We start from the raw sequence: 25,743 nt of genomic DNA, 5'->3' as shown, positions 1-25,743 counted from the left end.
TTTGTTACAAGGTTTCAAGAGCATGGAGGACATTTTCTATGAAATTAAAATTTAAAAAAAGTCATCAATAACATTCTCCACTCAAACTAAATTATCAATAAAGACAACCACAGAGAACAAGCAAGTATATATCCATCATCTCTCAGACATGACTGTAACGCCAAGAACAAAAGGATACCAATCTTTATCAGATTCACTGCATATACTCTTTCCACTTCTTCCGCCTCCCTCCAGGAATCAATCAGACGGTCCACATTCCATTCCATTCCATACGACAACTTCCCTTCCCCGTCACCTTGTTGCCGGAACCAAAAAACTTTGGTTTGTATTCATATTCATCTTTAGACAGGAATTTCAATTGGGAATATCTACTTGGACGCCTATCATTTCAAACATTTTATCTTCTTTGAGGGTTCTATAATACTTTTACTTATTTCTGGGTGCTTGAATTTCAGTAGCTTTTCAAGCTGAAGCGCAGCCTCAGGGAAGGAGTCCTCCTGGACACAAAATTCTGAACAAAGACCAAAAAGGACTATATTGACATCTTTCTCAAGCTGAAGGCTGAAGAGGTGGGAGAAGACCTAAAGATGAATACAACAATATACACTTAGGAACTAGGAATTTCAGAAAAAAGTGCATCAAATTTATTTATCTAATGAAAATTTTGAGAGAAAAGAACAGTTGTAAAACATCAAACAAATTTTCAGGTCAAAAAAATGAAGATCTGGTGAATAAATATGATGAATAAATAAATAAACAAAATTAATTTTCTCACCGTTTTCATCCTTTCAATAACCATATCTTTAATAGCCGAGGACCTTGAGACCAAATTAACAACAAACAGACCTTGCTCAGAAAGGGAATCTTTAACAGTTAGGAGAAACGACTCTTCCACAAAATCTGCAGCTGGGCAGGTCATCCCAGAGCTGTTCATAAACCAGATAAACGAAAGTTATCCAATTATGACTCCTAGTCACTCAATACCCACGTTCAGTTGCATAAAATACAATATCTGCAAGTACCTTGAATCTGAGGAATCCACATCAATAACAAGTATATCAAGCCCAGGACTCATGTTGCCATCTGCATGAGAAATAATGCAACTTCCCTTTGAAGATGACTTTGAAATGCCTGAAGTATCCTCATGTTGGTGGAGTATTCTATCACTTGGTGCATGGTTATTAAACTCTCTAACAAACTTAATTCCATCAGCAATATGCACCTGCAGTTTCATATAAGAATGTAAACAAAATAAAGTGGGAAGATTCAGAACTCGGGCCATCCAGATATATCACCTATGGGTTCCCAGCAAACTACCTTCAAGTATTTATCTTCATCAAAACCAAAGTAGTCCCTTGCTATATTAAGTATCACGGGATCCAACTCCACCACCTATGGATTGGATAATTTACCAAATCAATCTTGACAATAGGTCAAATAATATATATGCTATTTCCACTTTCCCCTCACAGGATGGTGGGACCACTTTCAAAATCTATAGTTACCTCAATTTGCAAAAAAGGCATACATCCGTGGAGAAACATAGGAAATAAACCAGCCCCAAGACCTACTACAACCGCATTAACCTGAAAACAAATTATTAAACTTCAGCAATATCAAGAACAATCATGATATTCTCACAGATGGAAGGCGTGCAGTTTATCAGAAAAACATAGACGCATTCGCTTCAGCACAAAAGCATTTGTTTAAAGTTCCTTTTAAAGCATGCAACCCAGTCAGACTTACAAATTCATAAATGCACTTGCATTGCATCCTACATCATTGAAGTACAGCTCATGATTAAAATAAACAAAAATCTTTCAAGTGTGCATTAGTAAGTAACCACAAACATTATAAGGAAAAATAAAGAACAAGGATTCTTACCATATTTCCAGCTGATACCACACTTTCCAAATATGATGAGATCAACATAAAGCCAGAAATGATCCCAGTATGGTAAGAACTTGCCAAATAGTCATGATAAACCTTCAGCCTGTTGCTTGGTTCTGCAGTATTAAGGGAAAGATTAAAGGAAGAGGTAAATGAAATGCCACAATATAAGCTACAAAAGATGATGCATTTTTATCTGGACAGGTGATACACAAGAACAATAACTATGAGGCATTTTTCATTTGGACAGTGAAATCAAAATATTACGAGTACATTGCACCATTACTGAAAGAGCAAACTAAGACGCCTAGAAGAAAACCTCGAGAATCGAAAATGAAGGGAATACCAAATCTTCTCAGTCACTCTAACCATGTATTTGGCAACCACCAATTGAATACAATACAAATATAGCAAAAAAGTGCATTAGATGCAAAGAAAAAAGTTTTTTTGTTGCAAGGCTTGTTGTTCAACTATTAAGCCTGAAGATTGTTTATCCAACCAATATTGCCATGGAATCAAGCATCAGAAAATTTATTCAAACAAAAGCATCTAGCATACAGACAAAGCCAAATAAATAAAAGAATCAAATATAAGTTGATTAAAGAATTCAGGTAAAATCAATGAGCATCAGAATGATTCAGAAATTCGAATATCATAATAGATCAAATGATACCACCATTTCGTTTCTGATATCCTCTTCTCTTAGATTTTGAAGATGAAGGTTTTTTCCTTTCCATTTCAACAGCTTTAGGGGAAGATTCATCCCTGGTAAGAAGAGCTTCAGACTGCACCAAGCCCTCAGTTCGTTGGAAGATGAGACGACGGAATATCAAATCTTTAGATGGAAAAAGCCGACTAACATCACCATCAACATTTTCATAAACCACATCTTCAACAATTATTGTGCCAGTTAATGAAGATGTAACCTAACAAATGCCAGCAACAACTGAAGTGGATAAGAATAAAATATGCCAATTTTGCAATTCAAATGAGTAAAACAGTAATTTAATTGTGGAATCACATGACCCTATCCTCTTCAATTAAAGGAGCAATACTAATATCTGACCACCAAAGTCAAGTTATAAACAATAGTAACCACAAAGGATAGTTCTTGTAACTTATCCAAACCAAATAGTTAAGACAAGACAATCTATGGCATTTTTTATATTACATAGTATCCACTGGATTCCCACTGTTTCTGGTGAAAAGCTAAATGCGACAAAGGGGTATTAACTTCAGAAAGATTCAAATAGCATCACAAGAGAGTGCGAAGTGCGAACCTTGAGCAGAATATGCCGTTGTTTGATTCCATCACCCGCCATCATGAAACTGTAGACAAAATATCCCATTAAACAAAACATACTGAGGCTATGAGTCAAACAGAAATAAAATGCCACACATTACATGTAGAGTTTTTTAGTATGATAACAATTCTTTTCCACTTATAAACTAAAGATAACAACTTTGCCACATCTTGGTCAAGATGACATAGTGACAGAGTTATTAAGGGGAGTAAATGATGTGAATAAGAATGGTATAAATGATATGAATAACATACGGTATTTGTGATCCATTGTCATCCTTTCCAGGTGCCAACTGTTTAACCAGCAGAGATAAATCCTTCTGAAAGAGAACCAGATGTTAGATATCACTGCTAAAAATTGCAAAACCGAATACGTTTATTAAGAGTAGATAAAGCATTACCTGAATATCATCCATGCTAATATTAGCGTGACTGCTGTCAAGTATAACCTTCACTCAGGATATAAATTGGTCAGAAAATGTAACAGATATAATTGTTACAGACACAAAGGAAAATACCATAATGAGACGAGCTGCCTTTGAGCTTTCAATCACCAGCCACTGTCCTTCTTCTGAAGAGAACAGCCATTCATGAGCTCGCGTCTGAAACAACATAGGCTTAAGAATGCATCCTATATTACAAATACATTTATATCTACACATGCATGTTTGCATACAGACCAAGGAGCAACAGAAAGTAGAACACAATTTTATATCACACACAATGACTTAATTATTTACTTTTTCTCTTTCCCATTTGGCAACTCATCTACCCCATTATCATTTGTTGACCAATAAAAGGGAATGCTGCCAACCTTTGCTAATAACATAACTCCAAAGCAAATTGGCAAAAGTGGGAAGCAGTGATCCATTTAAAAAAGGCTCATTAAGAATCCAAAAATTAATACAACAAGCCACATTCAACTTTTTTGTATTTTGGGCAAGAATTCGGGGGAGGGAACAGTTCGTCCTTTCAAAATGACAAGAAAGTCAAGAAAAATGTTTCTCAATTTTGATTACCATACTAATAGAATAAACTTGGTGATGTTGAACAACAATAATGTGAAATAAAAGTTCAGAATAAATTAAATACGGTTGGACACAGATACCACCGACTGGCATAAGCCATTATTCTTATAGAAGCCATGATGATTAAAGTACAAAACATCACCAATTTCCTTTGATTTTTTATTTTAATTTTTGTGAATAATTCTTACAAAAGCAACTAAACAGCAAATTTATTATAGATTAACCTATAGCCAATAATCCATGCAATGCATATGAACCAAATAAATAGTAGCCACACCTTAGGCACAATGAAAACACCAAAATGATATGAGAATGGGACAGAATTGTCCTTGGCATCTAGAAGGACAGCTCTGTAAGTGAAACGAGAGCCTCCTTGCCCACCCAAAGTAAGCTGAAAACGACGACCTTGGCTAAGCTTTGTCAAGTCCCCTTTAGCTCCTAATTGCAGATCTTCAAGAGAGTACAATATGTCAGAACCACTTGAATATTCTCTACGAATCTGATTCTCATTTTCAACAGCTTCATGCAGACCAGCAGCCTAAAAATGTATCCATTAAGTTTTGTCATGCACCTATCAGACTTCTCTACCAAGACTTATAAAAGGTTACACTAATGTTCATTAGGTTATTGGCATGTGGGTGGCTTACATATGATATCAAATACCTGGTAAACTCACACTCCAATGAATCCCCAATTTCCCCATCTGGGGCAAATGTGATCCCTTAGTTGAAGCTGGGAAAGTGGGGATTGCACATTTCCAGATTTAGAATGTAGGATAAAATACATTGGCAACTATACCCCTTATTTTATCAACACGACTGATATAACTACATTTCAAAATTTTTGCAACAAACATCTTCCCTTCCCTATCAAGTAAATAATGAATTAAAATGCCAAAAAAAATAGGGAAAATGTAGCTGTGGATATAGAGTATCCCCTACACTATTGCCAATGAAAAATCTTTTATGTAGGAATAAACAAGGAAATAACTGGTGCTACCTGGCTTCCACTGCAATCAAGAGAACAATGATCAAATGATGATGTTATCGGGAGCAAATTAGTAGAAATATCTTTCTCAGCAATCACCATAAAGGTTCGAAGGCTAGGTTTGGCAGATGGTTTATGTGGGATCGCCTGAACACTCATCCTCCACCCAAACCGAAACTTAGAGAAAAGCAAACCTGAAAAGGGCAAATTGTTTTAACATATAATATCGACCATAAGCAGAAAACTGTAGGTCAATACAAGTAGAAACAGCATGTCCAATGTGTATAGTTAGAACTAGTAAATGGTACCTAAAACATGAGACTCTGCCAGGGTAAGACAAATAAACTTGCCCCCAGATTTCAGAACTCTTTGCACCTGAGAATAATCCACCGGTGAAATAAATTCCAATCAAACTAGACTATCATGCACACAAAACGGCTGAAATAAATTCCAAGAACCTCTGACAAATATTGCGTCCCCAGCTTAGGCCCAAGCTCTGGCTCCATCAAAGCATCCAATCCACCTTTATCAAGAACAGCATCAAATGTCTCATCTGCGAACTGGTGAACATAGTAACCGTTACCGAAAGGAAGGTAAAATCAACAAGAGCTTACCAAACAAACGAAGTATAACCATTCGTAAAATGAGAAAACTTCTCGAAGAATTTCCTAAATCCAAGAAAGACGAGGGGAGGGGGAACATTTTCAAAACAAACCTGCATTCCGGTCATGTCCATGACCCGCCAACGCATGCCAGGTCTTTCTCTCACATTCCTCCTCAGCATATCGGAAATCACAACTTTCGAGAAATCAATATTCGTAATATCCTTAAACCCCGCATCATACAGATGCTCCGATAAGCGCGAATTGCCGCAACCAGGCACGAGAATCTGCAGCGGAGAGTTAGGATGAAGAGAAGTGTCGTGGTTTCCAGTGGGCGGAGCTCCATCAAGAAGGGCGAGGAGTGGTTGGCGGAGCTCAGTCCACTCAGCATACCACTCGAAAGAGTCATCAGTGCCCCGAATTGTGAAAAACTTATCCCAGTTTTCCTTGCTAGTGAAGTCTCCTAGGGTTTTGAGAAGCTCGTCGGAGGATGATTGCGATGGTTGTTTGTCCCTCTTCCCCATTTTGGATTGAGGTTACACTGGTTCCGTAACGAAGTTAGTTTATTCTCGTTAGGGTTTATGGCAGAGGTTTTGTCCGCACAAATCAACAATGCAACTATCCAAACGGCCGGCCCATGATTAGCCCAATTTATGAGTAATATGAGCCCCATATTTATTGAGAAAATTTATTACTCAGTAGGTAGGTCTGGCCACATCTGGATTTGGACTTCTGAGTTGTAATAGAATTGTTCTTTTTCATTTTTTAATCCTACACTATTTATTTATTTATTTATAATTTATCAATTAAAATTCTCATTTTTTATATTTATTTTAATTACATTTTAACATTAAATTTATCATTAAAAATTAACAGAATTATTACGTGATTTAATACATCATTTTATTATGTTGATAAACAGAATTTTAATAAATTTTTATAATTTATGGGTAATTAAAATTTTTTTAAAAATTAAATATTTTAATTATTTTAGAAAGAAGTATCATCGGTGTTAAAGTCAAAGAATGCCGGGTGTTGATAAACAGAATTTTGACTAACCCAATCTCGAAGATATAACGGAAAAAAAAGCACAAGCAACTACATCAACAATTACATTACCTGACGTGAACTCTAGTCGCTCTCGCTCCGCTCATATATTCATTTGTATATGTCAATAAATAAATACATACAAGGCTGCTTCCCGTATTACCGGCCAGGGCAGGGATTCTTTGTATGATTTCATGTGAGGAGCCAAAATTGATAATATTAAAAAATAATTTATAAAATTATTATAAATTTTTTAGTTTTATTAATGATTTAGTATATTAATTTTATTTTAGTTTAATTTTAAATTAAGCCAAACTAATTATTATTATAATTTAAAAAATTATATAATTAATAATATGATTAAAAGTAAATAAAATATTATTTTAAAAAATATATTAAAAATAATTATTTTATTTTATATTCTTAAAAATAAATTATGTAAAATATAATTTATATTTCACATTATAAAATATAATTAATATATATTATTAATCGTATATTCTTTAAACTACAATGATAATTAATATGGATTTCAAAATTAGAATATGGATGAATTTAGATTAAATTAAAATAAATTAATATACTAAATTATTAATAAAATTAAAAAATTAATATAATAATAATAATAATATAAATTATTTTTTTAATACTATACATTTTAATTTTAAAATAAATAATAACAAAAATTTAACCCTTAAAAAAATGTATAATTACACCATAAATTTTAAAATTTTATCAATTAAACTTTAATTTTTTAAATTGTAATTAATTCTACTTCAACTTCACTGATATGGCATAGTGATGTGTTATGATAATTTCATTAGTTTTTAACATAAAATTTAATATTAAAATATAATTGAAACAAATATAAAAATATAAAATTTAATTGGCAAATCATAAAAATATATAATATAATTATAAAAATTAAAAATAATAATTATTTTTTTTTGCTATTAACTCTAATACTAAATTAAAAGTAGTATTTAGTATTTTAATGTTGTAAAAATATTATTATTTAATAAATAACACAGTATGAATTATAAAAAATTATTTTTTATATTTATTGATTATTATTATTAAATCATTTACTGGTTGTTAAAATAATTAACAGTTAATATTTGCGAAAAGTGTTAAAAAGTATAGTGAGAAACAGGTGATAGAAAGCCAATATGACACAAAAATATTGAGCTGGCTAGATGCGCCCACTCTCATGGTTTTTGTTTGGATTCAGAAGGCGTCAAGCAATCACCAAATTGAAGCATTTGCATGCAACTCCTAACAAAATTATAAACTTGGAAAGCTACTTGTGTGAAAAAGATGTATTATATTTTGATCTTTTAAGGCATAAAAGAAAAATTAGATTGGCAAGGGATAAAGTTTGGTCGATTGTGGTTAGCACAATGTGGGATGATGGCTTTGCTGCCATACACTTTTATTTTAAAAATAAATCTTTTTAAAATAGATGGTTTGCTGCCATATAATTAATATATAAATTAATTATTATAATTATATTTTATTTTAAAAATAATCTTTCATTAATTATCAAAATATTTAATAAAATTTAGAATAAAAATAATTCGATGGATGGCATAGTTTTTATTTAAATAAATAATGTCACGATTGGATTGTGAATAGGGATTGGTTGGAACCGAAGCAAAACCAGAAGCAACCAGAAGCAAAAGACCCATTGTACGAGCCCTATATATATTTCCGGACCCGGCGGATATATACGCATGTGAACAAGCGAGCAAAGTGGCAAGTGGAGGCTCACGTAAAAGTGTAAAACTCAACACTTCACGAATGACAAATCAGACGTTCGTATGAGGTAAAGATATCTCCCACATTTCAAGATACAATATAAATCCTCGTTATTTCAAATTATTCAAAATTAAGGGGCTATAATTAAATATTAATAAAAATTTATTAAGAAACTAATCTTTAACTTCTATATCATAATTGGTAGAAAAAAAATTTGTTTATATAAACGCTGAAATAGGGAGGAGTAACAGAGACGAGGCGGAGGCTTAATTGGAAGAAAGGCAAAACAAACCGTAAGCTCGCATTGGGAAGCGGACAAGCATTGAAAAAGATGACCCAGAAAAACGATCATCTCCTCCACACCTTGCCTTCCAAGTGTGAAGTAGACCCATGACTACTACTATATTTTTCTTACACGTGTCTAACCCCACATTATGCCCCACCTCTTTCCTCCCTCCTCTTCCCTCCTCTTGCGCCTCTTCCTTCTTCTTTCATTTTTTTACTCATCAGGACTTCTCGCAGAGTTCTACGCTCCTACCGTAGCCTGACCTTTTTATTGTATTCAAATCCCAAGAACGCAACAAAATTCTCCTGGAAAATCCCAACTTTTTCTTTCTTTTTAATTTCACATTCAAGGCAAGAAAACGGAATTTTTATTCCACCATAGCCAACAGGACGACTTTCTTGGTTTCTACTTTCTTGGTTTCTACTTGCATGAACAACCCCCTGAAATATATATATGTTTTAATTTTTTTTTCCGGGAAAATGGATATTTTCTTTCTTGTTTGATATAGAAAGCTTTTGTTTTCTTGTTTTACAGAGCATCGCTTAACCAATTTAAAGAATCCGTTTAGCATTGCCTATAACGCTTAACCAATACAAAGGATACGCCGAGGCTGATTTTATTGTGCTATAATGGCCGGAAACGAATGGATTAATGGGTACCTGGAGGCGATACTGGATAGTGGGGCGGGTGCTATTGAAGAGCATAAGCCGGCGCCGCCTGTAAATCTGAGCGACAGGGGGCATTTTAATCCGACTAAGTACTTTGTGGAGGAGGTGGTCACTGGAGTCGATGAGACTGATCTGCACAGGACGTGGATTAAGGTGGTTGCCACCCGCAACACCCGCGAGCGAAGCTCCAGGCTCGAGAACATGTGCTGGCGTATTTGGCACCTCACTCGCAAGAAGAAGCAGGTCACTGCCGTATATATGTGTAATTCTGTGTGTGTAAAATTTGGTAACTCTTGCTTTTTCAAATTGATGGGTCGCTATCAGTATAAGTCCTAGTTTTCGGATAATCAACATTGGCAAATTCTGTTTGGATGCTTATATGTGTATACATAATCTTATGCTAATTGATTTTTGGAGGTAGGCGTCATCTGTGATATTACGTGTCTTCAGTTTAGAGACTAATATTGATTTTAATCAATGGGTGATGAGGATTGAATAAAAATTCAACAGCTTCGAGTTTCGTTAAGATGTTGTAGTTTTCATGGACGATTGGTTTAGTTTCATTTTCATATTATATTTGTTTTTTTTTTTAGTTATTATTATTGTTAGTCTCTGTTTCTTTTCTGTTTAGTGACCGAGAATCAATGTTCATTGATTCAATGTGGATGCAGTCAGTCATGAGAGAGAATTTTCATGAATATTAAATGAGCCTTTTCAGTCAGTCAGTCATGACCGAGAATCAGATAGTTGCCTTTCGAAATTCTTTATATTAATTTTTTACATCATTTGGACACGAATGGGATCTACCATGTTCATGAAATTGAATGATGTCACCAAGTTGGGCTATGTTTCTATTGAGTAATGCCTTAACTTTATTGCTTCTTATGTTTGCCCTGTCAAAATCAGCCATAATATGGATTCCCTGCCATCTATTCCTAATTCATTTCAAGCACTTGATGTTATGGTGTGTAAAATTTGAGTGAGAACCTATATTGCTTTTTCTCTTTCTTGGGTCATAGAATATACAGAATCTTCCTAAGGGTATAATGTGGCTTTCTTGCCGTCCTTACTATCACTCGACATGCTATTGAACCAATTATGATAATCTTATCTGTTTTTCTTTTTATTATTATGTATTTACCAAGGTTTAAATGTTAATACTTTCTGATTCTTGAACAGTTGGAATGGGAGGGACAACAAAGACAGGCAAGTCGAAGATGGGAACGGGAAGAAGGAAGAAGGGACGCAACCGAAGATCTGTCAGAGGACTTGTCAGAAGGAGAGAAAGGGGATATCGTGGGAGAGATGTTGCTAAGTGAGACCCCAAGGAAAAAATTCCAGAGAAACTTTTCCAACTTGGAAGTTTGGTCGGAGGACAAAAATGAAAAGAAACTCTACATTGTCCTTATCAGGTTACTTATTTTTAGCAGAATATTACAATTGGAACATGCATATAAATGTAATGTGACAGCTATTTTCAGTTTAATTTTTCATTTGGCTTTCAATTGTAGCAACAAAATTTTTAAGGTTGCATTTGGGAGTGACGGTGAGGGATGATGACTTCAATTATCATCTCAAAATCAGGCTTTATGTCAAATTTCTTTGTCTCCTTTTATTGGTTTGTTGCAATATAGTGAAGTTGGAGGGAAGGGAAAAAAATTTTGGAGTCATTCAGGCTACTGAAACATTATAAGTAAAAGAAAAAAAAATTCACATTCAGTGATTGAACTGGAATTCTAGCTTGTTATGCTGTTGACAATCTGATCTTGAAATGGCTTAATAGGTGATAGCTTCTTTTGTTAGTTAATTCAATTGTGGCATGATTATGGAATGAACATTTTTAGTGCTCTTTTACTTAATTTGTTTGGATTGATGGTTAACTTATGTGTCATTTAGGTAAATGAGAATTTGAATGTGTCAATTAGGTAAACTGAGAAATTTGAACTTCAGCTGCAAGTTTTTTTATACATAGAGTACCTTGTTTTCCTTCAATGCGTATCTATTTATATTTAAGTGGAAGAATCCTCTGATGATTCATTCCTGCTATATGATTTTTGACCAGTTTACATGGTTTGGTACGTGGAGAAAATATGGAGCTTGGTCGAGATTCTGACACTGGTGGACAGGTAGATGCTGCATTATAATGTCATTGAATTGTTAACTTGTAGGTAGTGCACCTGTTATCACTTCATTCTGTGTCTTAGGCTTTTATACATCATTTATGATTTATCAGGTCAAATATGTGGTAGAACTTGCTAGAGCACTTGCTAGAATGCCTGGGGTGTATAGGGTAGACCTTTTCACTCGCCAAGTTTCCTCTCATGAAGTTGACTGGAGTTATGGTGAGCCAACAGAGATGCTAACTTCAGGATCTGAAGATGCTGATGGCAATGAGGTTGGAGAAAGCAGTGGGGCATATATTATTAGGATTCCCTTTGGTCCCCGTGATAAGTACCTCAGGAAAGAATTACTTTGGCCCTATATTCAGGAATTTGTGGATGGGGCTCTTGCTCATATTCTTAATATGTCAAAAGTTTTGGGTGAGCAGATTGGAGGGGATGGCCCTGTGTGGCCATATGTCATTCATGGTCATTATGCTGATGCAGGCGATAGTGCTGCACTTTTATCAGGTGCTTTAAATGTGCCAATGGTATTAACAGGACATTCACTTGGAAGAAACAAGCTTGAACAGCTTCTTAAGCAGGGTCGGCAATCAAAGGAAGACATCAATTCAACATATAAAATAATGAGGAGGATAGAAGCAGAAGAGCTCGCACTTGATGCTGCTGAACTAGTGATCACAAGTACCAAACAGGAGATTGAAGAGCAATGGGGACTTTATGATGGATTTGATGTGAAGCTTGAAAAGGTTTTGCGTGCTCGCTCTAGAAGAGGTGTCAATTGCCATGGCCGTTACATGCCAAGGATGGTGGTAAGACAGTGGTTCTTCTTTTCAGTTTGTTTTTCCCTGGCTTTGTGCTGCCTTACCGTGTTTATATGTGAATCAGCGTAAATAGATATATAGGATGGAATGTTGAAAGTAATGTGAAAATTGTATGTCAATATATGTTCTTGCTCACACAGTACAGAACTCCCTTTGCATACAAACTTAGAGTTTTTATGTTTCCTTTCTGACTGCTTAAGGCTGCTACGCTAGCATCATTTTTGTTCCCTACTGCCACTTTAATTTCTAGCTTTCTGTTTTTATTGTCTAAGCAGTAAATTATAATCCAAAATATATCATGAATGCAACAAAATTATCCTTTGGACCTTCTGTTGGAATAATGAAGCAAAATTTCTTTACAGGTTATCACTCCTGGTATGGACTTCAGCAATGTTGTGGTTCAAGAAGATGCTCCAGAAGTTGATGGGGAACTTGCATCACTTATTGGTGGTTCTGATGGTTCCCCAAAAGCAATCCCTGCAATATGGTCTGAAGTGAGTGTCCCATTTGTGTGTTGATTGTTGTTCCACTTGATTAAGCGTATGAACTATTGTTGCCTTGTGCTATCTTCTTATGGCAGGTGATGAGATTCCTTACTAATCCTCACAAGCCAATGATTTTGGCCTTGTCAAGGCCTGACCCAAAGAAAAATATTACTACGTTACTGAAAGCCTTTGGAGAGTGCCGTCCATTAAGAGAGCTTGCCAATCTCGTACGAACATTTTATAACTAGGCAGTTAAAGTAATCTTTAACATGGTGATATGGTACACTTAAGAAAACTAATATTCTATGATGCAGACACTAATCATGGGAAACAGGGACGATATAGATGAGATGACAGGTGGAAATGCAAGTGTTCTCATGACAGTATTGAAACTGATAGACAAGTATGATCTCTATGGGCTAGTTGCATATCCAAAGCATCACAAGCAATACGAAGTTCCAGATATTTATCGGCTTGCTGCAAAGACAAAGGTTTACTGGAAATACTGTTTTAGAAGTAAATCTATATGAAACTCACATTAATTATTGATTAAGTGATTTGGTATCTGCCAGGGAGTTTTCATAAACCCAGCATTGGTCGAGCCTTTTGGCCTTACCTTAATTGAGGTTAGTTTATCTTAGTAAATTAGAATTTTCATGTTCTCATCTTCCTTTGCTCAAATAATGATATTTTGATACTGGTTTCAAAAAATTCAGGCTGCTGCACACGGGCTTCCTATGGTGGCAACTAAAAATGGTGGCCCAGTTGACATCAATCGAGTAAAGACAATCCCCATCTATTAACTAGCATATAGACTGCCAGCTTCTTGGATGTGCTTTAGTCTTATTTTCATGTTCTATGTCTATCCCATCTGATTGAATGATAGCCAGATGAAATAAAAGTAAACTTTAGAATGAATCGGTTTGTTGGAAATTTGTGTAGGATTTTTATTTTCTTTTTCTCACTCTCCTATTTCTTAGCTATTATGGATGTAATGGAACTATGAATTTGATGATTGAAAATCTGAAGTTTTTATTATTCTTGATTTGATTGGTAGGCATTGAACAACGGTCTACTTGTGGATCCTCATGATCAGCAAGCTATTGCTGATGCACTACTTACATTGGTATCAGAGAAGAATCTATGGCATGAGTGCAGAAAGAATGGTTGGAAAAATATACACCTTTTCTCATGGCCAGAACACTGCCGCACTTACTTGACTAGGGTAGCAGCATGCCGAATGAGGCACCCACAGTGGCAAACTGATACTCCAGGAGATGAGATGGCTGCTGAAGAGTCATCTCTCAATGATTCCCTGAAGGATGTGCAAGATATGTCTCTTAGGCTCTCAATTGATGGCGATAAATCTTCATTAAATGAATCACTCGACTATTCAGCAGCAGCTGCAGGTGACCCGGAGATACAAGCTCAAGTAAACCAGGTAATGAGGAAGATCAAGAAACCAGAGGCTGGCCCAAAAGATGCTGAAGGTGGAAAGAATGAGACTGGCATGAGCAAGTATCCCATGTTGAGGAGGCGACGAAGGTTGATTGTAATAGCTCTTGACTGCTATGGCGCTGAAGGGGCTCCTGAAAATAAGATGATTCAAGTTGTGCAATATGTAATTAAAGCTGTTAGGTCAGACTCACTATTTGCAAGAACATCAGGGATTGCTTTAGCTACAGCTATGCCATTGTCAGAAACAGTAGAATTCTTGGCATCGGCAAAGATTCAAGTAAATGAGTTTGATGCATTGATTTGTAGCAGTGGTAGTGAATTGTATTACCCTGGAACTTATACTGAAGAGAATGGAGAACTTTTACCGGATCCAGATTATGCATCACATATAGACTACCGCTGGGGTTGTGAAGGTCTTAAAAAAACCATCTGGAAGCTAATAAACACAACTGAAGGTGCAGAACAATCTAAAGGATCATCCAGCCTCATCGAGTTAGATTCAAAATCAAGCAATGCCCATTGCGTCGCATACTGGATCAAGGATCGCAAAAAGGTAAAAGAAGATATTTTTCTTGAGGTTAATTTAACAAGGGTTGTTTTTATACATGTATTTTCACTCTGATGTGCTTTTACAGGTTATGAAAGTGCATGATTTGAGGCAAAAACTAAGGATGCGGGGTCTTCGTTGTCATCCAATGTACTGCAGGAGCTCAACAAGGATGCAAATCATTCCTCTCTTGGCATCTCGAGCACAGGCGCTGAGGTACTTTTAGATAAATGGTGCTTTTAAAAATTGGCCTGTTATGTGATAACGTTTTAAAATTATGGAATGCAGTTTCATGACTTAACATGTAACTTTTTTGATACTAATTCTTGATCATTGATTAATTGGCTTCTTGTTGTTTAACCAAATCCCTTAACCACCAGATCTTAAGGAGTCCTACAGAATGATTGTAATAAGTTGAGGATTTGTTTCTATTTCCATTTGCTTCTGATTAATAGGTACCTTTTCGTCCGTTGGAGGTTGAATGTTGCAAACATGTATGTAATTCTTGGTGAAACTGGAGACACTGACTATGAGCAAATGGTAGCTGGGGCTCATAAGACCATAATAATGAAAGGTGTGGTGATAAAAGGATCTGAAGAATTGCTAAGATCCATGGAGTTAAAAGATGACTTTGTTCCTAAAGAGAGTCGCTTGATTGCACATTTGAGTGGTGAATCATCAGCCAGTGAGATCGCTGAAGCTTTGAAGCAAGTATCAAAAGCTACTGGGATGTGAGATGCATGGCAGTTCATATTTGTTTCTATGTGAAATTTATTGTATTCCTTTTTGTTATTAAAACAAAGATGGTATCTTCCCATTCCTCTCCATTTTCTAACGTGTCACAATGTAGCATACAGTGACACTCCACTATAGCAATTTGCTTTCTTGCACTGTATAAAATTTAGTCTGCAATAATTCAACCCCACCCGGCCCCCCCTTTCACTGCATCTTGATAATCAAGACTGTAGAGTTCATTATTCCTATATCATCCTAGTATTAATAAGCTCTTTTGTTTAGTGTCCTGGTTGCTTTAACTTATTTATCCAAGAAACCTGAACGGTAATAATCCATAAAATACTTCGACAAAATAGAAATTCATAAAATATAATGAGTGGAAATTAAAGGTGAAGCAATACCAGAAGTACCCAAGCCTAATCCAAGGCGTAAAAAGCTTTGATTCACTTTACTCGAACTGAAGAATCAGACTGCGTGAATTGTTTCTACGTGTACTGCGAGCGCCGGAATTTGGCCGTCGAAGCTAACCATGGAGGATTCAGTCAGGCAGACGCCACAGTCGCCGTCCACCGCTTCATCTGTGTGTCTTAATTTTACTGGTGTATACAGATGCACTCGCCGTATAGAAAGGCTTTGACGCTTAAAGCGTTCGTTTATTCTGCTGAGGATATATGGTTCGCTGCAGAGCAGAGCGCGTGAGCGTGATTTAGTATTTTGTATGTTTTTTTTTTAAATTATATAACTTCGTGATTCGTATATTTCTCTTTATCCACCTTTTATAACTTAACAATTTTAATTTACAAACATCAAAAATAGTTTAAAAAATTTTTAAAGTTTACTGAAAATATTTTTTTATATATTTTTTAATGTTTAAAATATTTAAAGAATTAATTAATAGAAAATATTTTTCAAATTAAATAGTTTTTTATATTTTAAAATTTTTATTAACATATTTATATGTAAATTTATTAATATATTTAATTTAATTTCTAAATTAAAATTAAATGATAAAAATAAATTATTTTATAGAAAATGTTTTTTCATAAAAAATATTTTTTAAATACAATACGTAAATAGAGTCTAAACTTTTATTTTTTTTAAGAAAAATATTTTTTATATTTTATAATATTTAAAACACTTAAGTATATTTTATTTTTAAATTAAATAATAAAAAATAAATTATTTCATTACAAAATATTTACAAAAAATATTTTTCAAAATATAAAATATGGTATGTGATAATTAAACTTTAACATAATAAAAAAATGAAATTTCCCACATTTTATGTAAAATAATATAAATTATTATTAAATTGCAATATTTATTTGTATGTGTAAATGTATGATATATAATTGTTGTAATTTGAATTATAAATAATAACTAAAAAAAATTCAGACTTTATTGATTTTAATAATTATAATTTAAATTATTCGAAAAAAATTACATTTAATTTTTTTTTCTTAATAACTATATTCAAGAGTTATTGAATAATTTACCAGCCACAATCTCGTTAACGGTTAAGTATAATTATTAAGAAACACACAAATTTAAGGTGTAGTTATAGAAAATGTAAATTTAATTTTTTTTTTCTAATATAGTAAATTCATTATATCTTTTAATTTCTTTATTTTTGATATTCTGAAAATATAATTATTATTATTATTATTATGTTTTTTTAACTAAAAAGGTATTGACATTAGTCTATTTATTTTACATTTTAAATAAAAATTTAATTTTAATTTTAAAATTATTACATTTATTTATATATTTTAAATAAATAACATTATAACCTTTGCTTTTATAAGTAAACAATCTATATTAAATTTAAAATAAAAAAAATCTTTTAATTATTCTAAAAAGGTAAAACAACATGCATTTTTTTTCTTATTTTGAAAAGAAGAGAACATAAAAAGGAAGAATAAAAAATTAACATAAATTTATTAAATATGAATTTTCTGCTTAAAAATAAATATAAAATATAAATATGGTAACAAAATTATTTTTTGAGAAAAAAATTAAAAAATATAAAAGAGTAAGAAAATTATAATGATTGGTGATTAATGATAAAAAAAATCTCAATTTTTATAATTAGGCCATGGATTTTTGTTTTTTTAATATTTGTATTTTTTTAACAACTCAATTAACATTTCTGAAATTTAGAAGTAGTTGATAGCAGAGAATAAATTCATTTAATTCCATAATTTGGGATTTTTTTTAAGTTTATGATAAAATTGTTATAATTTATAAAGTTGAGAGTTTTTTTTATACTTTTAAATATACTGTAAAAATGTAATATTATTAAATTATTACAAAAAATATTTAAAATAAAATGATTAATAATAATTTAAAATGAAAATTTAGTTTAATTTTAGAAAGTAGGTAATTATTTTAAATTTAGATTAAATTTAAATTACATTAAAATAATTAAGTAAACTTTATATTAATAAATTATACAAACAAGAAATATTATTAGGACAAAAAACATTACGTAATTCACAAATTAAAAAAAAATTAATTAATTAATTGTGGAGATGGGGTAAAAGTAAAAAATGAAAAGTGACCCACACTTACCTTGAAAGAGCGTGGAGTACTTAATAAAAAGGGACACAGCCTTGAAGCTTGAGTTGGGAAAAAGAGGGTATTTAAGGACCGATAACTTAACCCTACCAAGCCTAGAATTGAAGCGCCTCTCATTCTCTCGTCATTTCTACCTCAGACAACTGGAAGCTAGCAGAGAACGCCAGTCTTTGAATTGAGTTCTAGAAACCTAGCCAGGAAGTTGCCGGAGCCATGGGAGATCTCTCATCCACAAATAGCTCCGGTGATGGTCGGACAGCCCCGAAGGTCCCGATCCCTGGCAAGAGAAACATACTTATCACTAGTGCCTTGCCTTATGTCAATAACGTTCCTCACCTTGGCAATATAATCGGATGTATTTCTCTCTGTCCCTTGCAATTTTAGAGAATTCTGCATTTTCTTTTTGTTTTTCGTCTAGAATTTTGCAGAGATACTTTGGTTTTATGTTCGTGTAGTTACTTCTTTGGTAACCACTTGGAGTTTTTGGGTTTAAAGCATGAATAGACTTGAAAAACTGTTTAATTTTTATAACTCTGGTGGTGGGTATGCTAGTACATCCATTGTATACATTTTTTTTTGTTTGGCAGGTGTTTTGAGCGCTGACGTTTTTGCTCGATATTGCCGGCTTCGAGGCTACAATGCCATATACATATGCGGAACTGATGAGTATGGAACGGCAACAGAGACCAAGGCCTTGGAGGAGAATTGCACCCCAAAAGAGATTTGCGACAAGTAACTTTTTTTCACTCAACAGTCAACTCCTTGACATGTTTGCAAGTATTAGTTGTTTAATGAATATTTGTTAATGTTGAGGGATCTATTATGTTGCTTTAATGGATGGTTTGATATTTTAGCATTTTTATTAAGGGTACATATGTGTTTATCATGAAGTGGATCGTGAATATTAAGCCTCACTGTTTTGACATTTGACATTTTCCCAGTGATGAGAACACATAAAACTCAAATACACACACACACACACATGTCCTATTGATATTTCCGTGTCCTCAAAATATGTAGATATGAACTTGCATTCTGTTTCATTTCAATTTTAGTTTGTTTGAACTTTCATTATAGAGTTAAGCAACAAAATAATTTATCCAGCTGAATGTTTAGGTGCTAAATATCTTATAATTGCCTGTAACTTCTTCTTTAGGTACCATGCAATTCATAGGGAAGTTTATAAATGGTTTAATATAAGTTTTGATGAATTTGGACGGACATCATCTCCACAGCAAACTGAAGTTTGCCAAGCAATTTTTAAGAAGTTGTTAGAGAACAATTGGCTTTCTGAGAACGCAATGCAACAGGTATGGATTCATATTTTGCTTTGAATGTGACATCACATGGCTCTCATATTATGCATGATTGTCAGTTGGCTGTTATATTCAGTTTCGTTTGTCAACTACCTACTTTATCTTATGTTTGAGGTGATCTTGGCTTGTCTTACTAACTCTTACCATGATTCAGCTATACTGTGATACTTGCAAAAGGTTCTTGGCTGATCGGCTTGTAGAGGGTAATTGTCCTACTGAAGGTTGTAATTATGATTCTGCACGAGGTGATCAATGTGAAAAGTGTGGAAAGCTGTTGAATCCAACAGAGTTAAAAGATCCTAGGTGCAAGGTATTGATGTGTCTGACATTCTGGTAGTTTTCGGTTGCATGGTTCTATCAGCAATTCAGCATGATATATTATTATATATGGGCTAAAATGTGTAGAATAACATAGTGCCTTGAGCCTAAATATCTTAAGACCCACTTCACACTGGATAATTTTTATTCTCTCAATTCTTTATCCATGTGGAAGGTGAATTTCCTTATACTAGGATATTGGCAATGATGCTTAATAATCTTATCAGTAACTTGAATGTGGAAGCGCAAATATAGGCTGGTCGGCTAACTTAGTGCCTCACTGTGAACTTATTTCACACCCCTTAATTTTCAAGTTGATTAGTGATGGTAGTTACATTTTTGTTCACATGTAGCAATAATGTTACAACAAATGTTACTATATCTTATTTTACTTTGCATTTACCTTACTACCTGAACAGGTTTGTCGAAACACTCCACACATTCGTGAGACAAATCACTTGTTTCTTGAGCTTCCTCTGCTAAGGGATAAACTGGGAAAATATATTGAGAGCATGTCAATAGCTGGATCTTGGAGCCAGAATGCTATTCAAGCAACAAATGCATGGTTGAAAGAAGGGTTGAAGCCACGATGTATTACTAGAGATTTGAAGTGGGGGGTCCCAGTGCCGCATGAGAAATTTATGGATAAGGTTAGAGAACATATTTAGTATGCTGCCATTGCTTCCAGTTACAAGTCCTAGCAAGTGTCGAATGGTTGCTTTAATGGATCTATCCTTTTTTTCTTCTTCTTCCATGTAAATAATGGTATATCTGTAGTCAGTTTCACTACTTGGGATTCATTTAGCTTCCATTACACTTTTTGTAGGTTTTCTATGTCTGGTTTGATGCCCCTATTGGATATGTCTCAATCACTGCATGCTATACACCTGACTGGGAGAAATGGTGGAAGAATCCTGAAAATGTGGAGCTTTATCAGTTTATGGGAAAGGATAATGTGCCATTCCACACTGTAAGTATACTATTCTTTAGGTTTTTGTTGACACCCTATGTGGAGATATCAAGTATTAAAATTAGACTATAGATTTCATATAATATGTGTAAATGTTTTATTTATATCCGTGGTTATGCCATTTCTTTCAGGGCTTAAAAGTCTACATAGTTCTTGTCCTCTCTTTTCCTTGCTTTCTTCTGTTTGGGTAATAGTTGCAGTATAGTAAAGTTGTGGCTCATTCTAGATGCATCTGAGAAATTATTGCATATTCTAAATATCAAGATTAAAGTATTTTTGTTGTTTTCTTTGTCATAATTAGAACTGTAAAAGAGATGGATCTTTAATTTTATTCAGCAGAAGAAGTTTGCCTGTATGGTTTGTGGTCTGCTGCGCCTTCTCATCAGCTTTTGAACTATAACTACTTTCATTTGTCTGGCCAGATGTCAGTTGATCTGACTGGCTGGATTTCTTATTTCTTAAAAAATTCAGACCCAGTAGAGACCTTCCTTCTCTTGAATTTTCTTTAATATTTTATTTTTTGTGTTCTTCTCTCAACATTAGCTTGCTGTACAGACATTTGTGGTAAACAGAGTATGTTGTATTTAGCAGTTGAATAGCATTATGATGTTTGTTTTCCCTAAAAAAAGATTAAATGTAATGAGATATTTCTTATAACTTAAGGTTGCTCCTTAAGGATTTGCCAACTTTTCTTTATTAATGTTCCTATATTCAACATCTTGCTTGGGAAGCTGGAGACACGAAAGGACTTGTTATCGCAATTGAGCTTTATCAGGCCTTTTTGCACTTTTCTGGGAGCTGATAATTTCTTGTAACCTTAATCTTATTTCAGGTGATGTTTCCCTCTACACTTCTGGGAACTGGTGAAAATTGGACCTTGATGAAGACCATAAGTGTTACTGAATACTTAAACTACGAGGCAGGTTAGTCAACCATGTGATATTGATTTCACCAAGATGAAATAATTGGTGAATTATCATGCTTAACTGGAAAGAAACTATGAGGACAACCCAATTTATAAGGAAATGAATGTTTTTGCCTTTGGCATTGTGAATTTGTTTTTTTTTTACTGCAGGAAAGTTTTCCAAGAGTAAAGGCATAGGAGTTTTTGGTAATGATGTAAAGGATACAAAAATTCCTGTAGAAGTGTGGAGATATTATTTATTGACTAACAGGCCAGAGGTAATCCTGTTCTTTCCTGTCCTATTTTCTCTCTGTAGTTAAAATTTTCATCCTATTCTTTCAATATGTAAAATGCTAAATTTATTTGGACTTGTGTTAATCAGGTATCTGACACTTTATTTACATGGTCCGACTTGCAAGCAAAACTTAACAGTGAGTTGCTCAATAATTTGGGCAACTTCATCAATCGAGTATTAGCTTTTATTTCTAAGCCTCCAGGTACATGAACTGCTTGAAATTCAGCCTTAGATTTCTGAATTATTGTTTGACAGATGGATTTTTTGGTCTTGGCAACTCCTGCATCTTAACATTATTTACGAATGTGGGAAAGGAGTTGTAGAGTGTAGACTTCTGTTCACAATGAGGGTTTAGTATTTTTGAGTTCACCGCTGGAAAAATTCATTTCCCCCGTTTCTTAATTCGTTTAATGCAGAAAATTTTCCTTTCTCTTTTCTTCCTTCCCTTTTCAATTCTTTTCAACTTCAGTTGCACTGAGATTGAGATAGCATCTTTTATTTTTTTTATTTTCTTAATTTAAATATCTCCTTCATAAAATGATGCTCTTAGTGCACGATTCAACTGTCATGCATTTTTTCCTTTGCAGAAATCTGTGATAGGGCCAATCATCAGTCTGAAGTGCTTTGACCTTTGAATATTCATAAGTTACAGGATTTTTTGGATTGCTGTTGCATTTGGCATGTTGAGGAAAACTGACAATTTTAATCTACAGGAGCAGGATATGGTTCCATTATTCCAGATGCTCCAAATGCAGATTCACATCCCCTGACAAAGAAATTGGCTGAAGAAGTTCATAAATATGTGGAGCAATATGTTGAAGCTATGGAGAAGGTATAAGCTTTACTAAAATAGCATTGTTCCACATTTCCACAATGCTATTACTTGAAATTTTCTCATGTTCATAATTGCAATTTCTTTTCCAGGTCAAATTAAAGCAGGGACTGAAAACTGCAATGAGCATTTCTAGTGAAGGGAATGCATATTTGCAAGTAAAATTAAAACTCTGAAATCACTCAGATACAGAAGCTTGGTTACTTGCGCATCTTGTTATGGTTTTGATGTTTTTAGATTACTGCAAAACTAATTTCTCTTCCATCTCTTTTACAGGAAAGTCAATTCTGGAAGCTTTACAAGGAAGACCAATCTTCATGTAATATTGTTATGAGGACTGCTGTTGGACTTGTATACCTTCTTGCATGTTTGCTAGAACCTTTTATGCCATCCTTCTCTCTTGAGGTAATTTAGTTGCTTTGTAAATTACCTAAATGGCAGTCATGGAAGGTTTGTCAGAAGTTAATTTGAGCTGAAACATGTTTTTTGCTATACAAGGTCTTCAAGCAGCTTAATTTGCCACCTGAAAAGGCTTCACTTTGTGATGAAAAAGGAGATATTGACAGGGCAAAGAAACCTTGGGAATATCTATCTACCAACCATAAAATTGGGACACCAGAGCCATTGTTCAAGGAACTGGTATGTCCTTGTGTAGCTTATCCATTAAGCATGCATGTCTTGATTGGTGGGCGGTATCCACATGTGCATGCCTTTGATGTTAATGGGGGAGTGGGCATATTTGGTGGGGCCTGGTCCTATTTTTATCATGTTTTTTTAATTTATTTTAATATTCATTGATGTGCAGAAAGATGAAGAAGTGGATTTCTTCAGGCAGAAATTTGCTGGAAGTCAGGCTGAGAGGGCAGAAGCTGAAGCAGCAAAAATTGCTGAGCAGCTGAAGAAGACGAAAGTTTCAGGTCACTAATTGTTCATGTCCTTTTCTTCTCACTTTAACAATTTTATTCTATTTCGCAGAAGCAATTGCTAATTAGCTCTTGAATGCTTATTATGACTAGGTAATAGTGGTTGGTCATTGGTTATTAGTTTCTAAATAGTTGCTTACACAAATAGAACCCTTCTTTTTTGGGGTGGGGTGGGGTTTAACAGATGTTAGTGGGAAGAAGCAACAGACCAAAAAGCCTTCTGCAGAGGCAAAACCAAAGGGCACTGTTGAGCCAGAAATCTCCATCACAAGACTTGATATTCGTGTTGGCTTAATTAAGAAAGCTCAGAAGCATCCTGATGCTGATTCATTATATGTGGAAGAAATTGATGTGGGGGGAGGAGAGACTAGAACAGTTGTTAGCGGACTTGTCAAGTATATACCTCTAGAAGAGATGCAGGTACTTATCTCTTTCTTATAGATCATAACACTGTGATGCCATTTTCCACTGTCAGGAAGTGCCTTTTATGAGGTTGTTCATGATTATGACTGCTTTTGCAGAACCGGAAGGTCTGCGTTCTTTGTAACTTAAAGCCAGCAACCATGAGGGGTATCAAGTCACAAGCTATGGTTCTTGCTGCTTCCAACAGCGACCACACCAAGGTAACTGAAATGGTGCTTTTGCAGTTGTGTTTGCATCTATGCAAATGTTAAAGAAGACGTGTTTCTAAGCATGAAATCATTTGTAATTGTATTGTATGTATGTAAGCTTAAATAGTTGACTACATGATTCTCATATGCTGGGTTGAAGGTGGGAGTAATGCATGATATTTCCACATGTGAAACTGGTATTGGTGATTACTCTCTGTACCTAGTGATTCCTAGGGATTTTAACCTGATAGCTTCAAGCAATAAAGTCTGTTGTATACTTGTATTAAACACCCTTATATTGAAAGATTATGCTTAGTGTCACCATGTTTCACAGAATGCAGCATTTCAGATAACGGTGTTAAACCAGTCATAAAATAAACGTATTTGATGTGTGATGATCTTTTAGCATAATATGTAGATGTTGATGTTTCAGATTTCAATGTTGACATGATAGCACGTCATAGATGTTGATGATTATGTAAAAGGTCTGAATCTGCTGTCAATGATGAGCCCTGGATTTCTTTCAGGTTGAGTTGGTTGATCCACCCGAATCCGCTGCTGTGGGAGAGAGAGTTACATTTCCTGGATTTGAAGGTCAGCCTGATGATGTCCTAAACCCTAAAAAGAAGGTCTGGGAGACGCTGCAAGTGGATCTCCATTCCAACACAGATCTAGTAGCCTGCTATAAAGATATTCCATTTACCACGTCAGCTGGTGTGTGCAAGGTTGCATCCATCCAAAGTGGATCAATAAGGTAAATAACACAAGTTATTGGAAAGTCACGCCAGAAAGTCCCAGATTTTGACTAGGTTGCTTTTCTTTTAGTTTGTCAGTTCATTTCTTATTTGATATAAAAATGATTTCTCTTCATAATGAACCGTGTAGAAATGCTAACGGCAACCATGTAGTGCTTCGTGTATTGCCTCATTTATATTGGTATACTTGAATTCGCTGTTTGTGGTTAGTAAGGAAAAAAATTCTCAAATTTCAAATAGTAATGAAATTATGTTATTTGGTGGTCAGAATAGCAATGTACCTAAATTAGCATCAGCTTAACCTTCTGTTTTATGAACTATTTTTGTAGAGTTTGCAGTCAGGTGGTATGACGGCCAATTTTGCATACTATGTTAAGTCCTCAATTTATAATTTAAAAAAAAAAAACAATCATAGATTCAAGCATTTGTAACACTTAACTCTAATAGAGCTCCATTATTTCAACATCCCCCCCCCCCCCCTCCCCCCCACAAAAAAAAAATCCT

General features: G+C 34.3%; 3 protein-coding genes and 1 long non-coding RNA gene across 7 annotated transcripts; 2 read left to right on the top strand and 2 right to left on the bottom strand.

Annotated features, from left to right (window-relative positions):
- Positions 1–12: 12 nt before the first annotated feature.
- On the bottom strand, positions 13–6,428 carry LOC110601144 (eEF1A lysine and N-terminal methyltransferase). 2 transcript variants are annotated; one of them, XM_021738176.2, is made up of 16 exons: positions 5,924–6,428; positions 5,667–5,768; positions 5,517–5,583; positions 5,221–5,402; positions 4,499–4,759; positions 3,712–3,795; positions 3,595–3,642; positions 3,449–3,513; positions 3,171–3,219; positions 2,564–2,816; positions 1,885–2,006; positions 1,506–1,586; positions 1,318–1,392; positions 1,023–1,222; positions 776–926; positions 13–581 (listed from the first exon to the last, which is right to left on the bottom strand). In XM_021738176.2, the coding sequence occupies exons 1-16, from the start codon at positions 6,332–6,334 to the stop codon at positions 384–386; spliced, it is 2,349 nt and encodes a 782-aa protein (XP_021593868.1). In that variant the 5' UTR covers positions 6,335–6,428; the 3' UTR covers positions 13–383. The 2 variants fall into 2 exon arrangements, with proteins under 2 accessions (XP_021593868.1, XP_021593869.1); XM_021738177.2 differs by having other exon boundaries at positions 2,567–2,816.
- Positions 6,429–8,662: 2,234 nt separating this feature from the next.
- LOC110602239 (probable sucrose-phosphate synthase 3) lies at positions 8,663–15,928 on the top strand. 3 transcript variants are annotated; one of them, XM_043951457.1, is made up of 13 exons: positions 8,663–8,682; positions 9,436–9,812; positions 10,749–10,981; positions 11,632–11,695; positions 11,803–12,501; positions 12,876–13,007; positions 13,094–13,225; positions 13,313–13,489; positions 13,571–13,624; positions 13,715–13,777; positions 14,056–15,009; positions 15,092–15,219; positions 15,459–15,928. In XM_043951457.1, the coding sequence occupies exons 2-13, from the start codon at positions 9,531–9,533 to the stop codon at positions 15,736–15,738; spliced, it is 3,198 nt and encodes a 1,065-aa protein (XP_043807392.1). In that variant the 5' UTR covers positions 8,663–8,682; positions 9,436–9,530; the 3' UTR covers positions 15,739–15,928. The 3 variants fall into 3 exon arrangements, with proteins under 3 accessions (XP_043807392.1, XP_043807391.1, XP_021595396.1); XM_043951456.1 differs by lacking the exon at positions 8,663–8,682 and adding an exon at positions 9,038–9,251; XM_021739704.2 differs by lacking the exon at positions 8,663–8,682 and adding an exon at positions 9,038–9,317.
- Positions 14,294–16,498, bottom strand: LOC122721987. The gene is made up of 2 exons (XR_006348821.1): positions 16,140–16,498; positions 14,294–14,587 (listed from the first exon to the last, which is right to left on the bottom strand). It is a non-coding gene; the product is annotated as an uncharacterized LOC122721987 (long non-coding RNA).
- A 1,900-nt stretch (positions 16,499–18,398) lies between these two features.
- On the top strand, positions 18,399–25,506 carry LOC110601635 (probable methionine--tRNA ligase). Its single transcript, XM_021738847.2, has 17 exons — positions 18,399–18,670; positions 18,903–19,047; positions 19,472–19,625; positions 19,786–19,941; positions 20,369–20,599; positions 20,776–20,919; positions 21,752–21,842; positions 21,995–22,101; positions 22,206–22,320; positions 22,832–22,950; positions 23,043–23,108; positions 23,227–23,355; positions 23,449–23,589; positions 23,756–23,867; positions 24,058–24,293; positions 24,395–24,496; positions 25,012–25,506. Exons 1-17 carry the CDS (start codon positions 18,529–18,531, stop codon positions 25,240–25,242), a joined length of 2,421 nt encoding a protein of 806 aa, XP_021594539.1. The 5' UTR covers positions 18,399–18,528; the 3' UTR covers positions 25,243–25,506.
- The last annotated feature ends 237 nt before the right edge of the window (positions 25,507–25,743 follow it).

This window comes from Manihot esculenta, chromosome 15 (assembly GCF_001659605.2).
Source record: "Manihot esculenta cultivar AM560-2 chromosome 15, M.esculenta_v8, whole genome shotgun sequence".
In the NCBI taxonomy this organism is placed as follows: Eukaryota; Viridiplantae; Streptophyta; class Magnoliopsida; order Malpighiales; family Euphorbiaceae; genus Manihot; species Manihot esculenta.
Note: the sequence above shows the minus strand (reverse complement) of the source record. Positions and strands in the feature narration are given on the sequence as shown.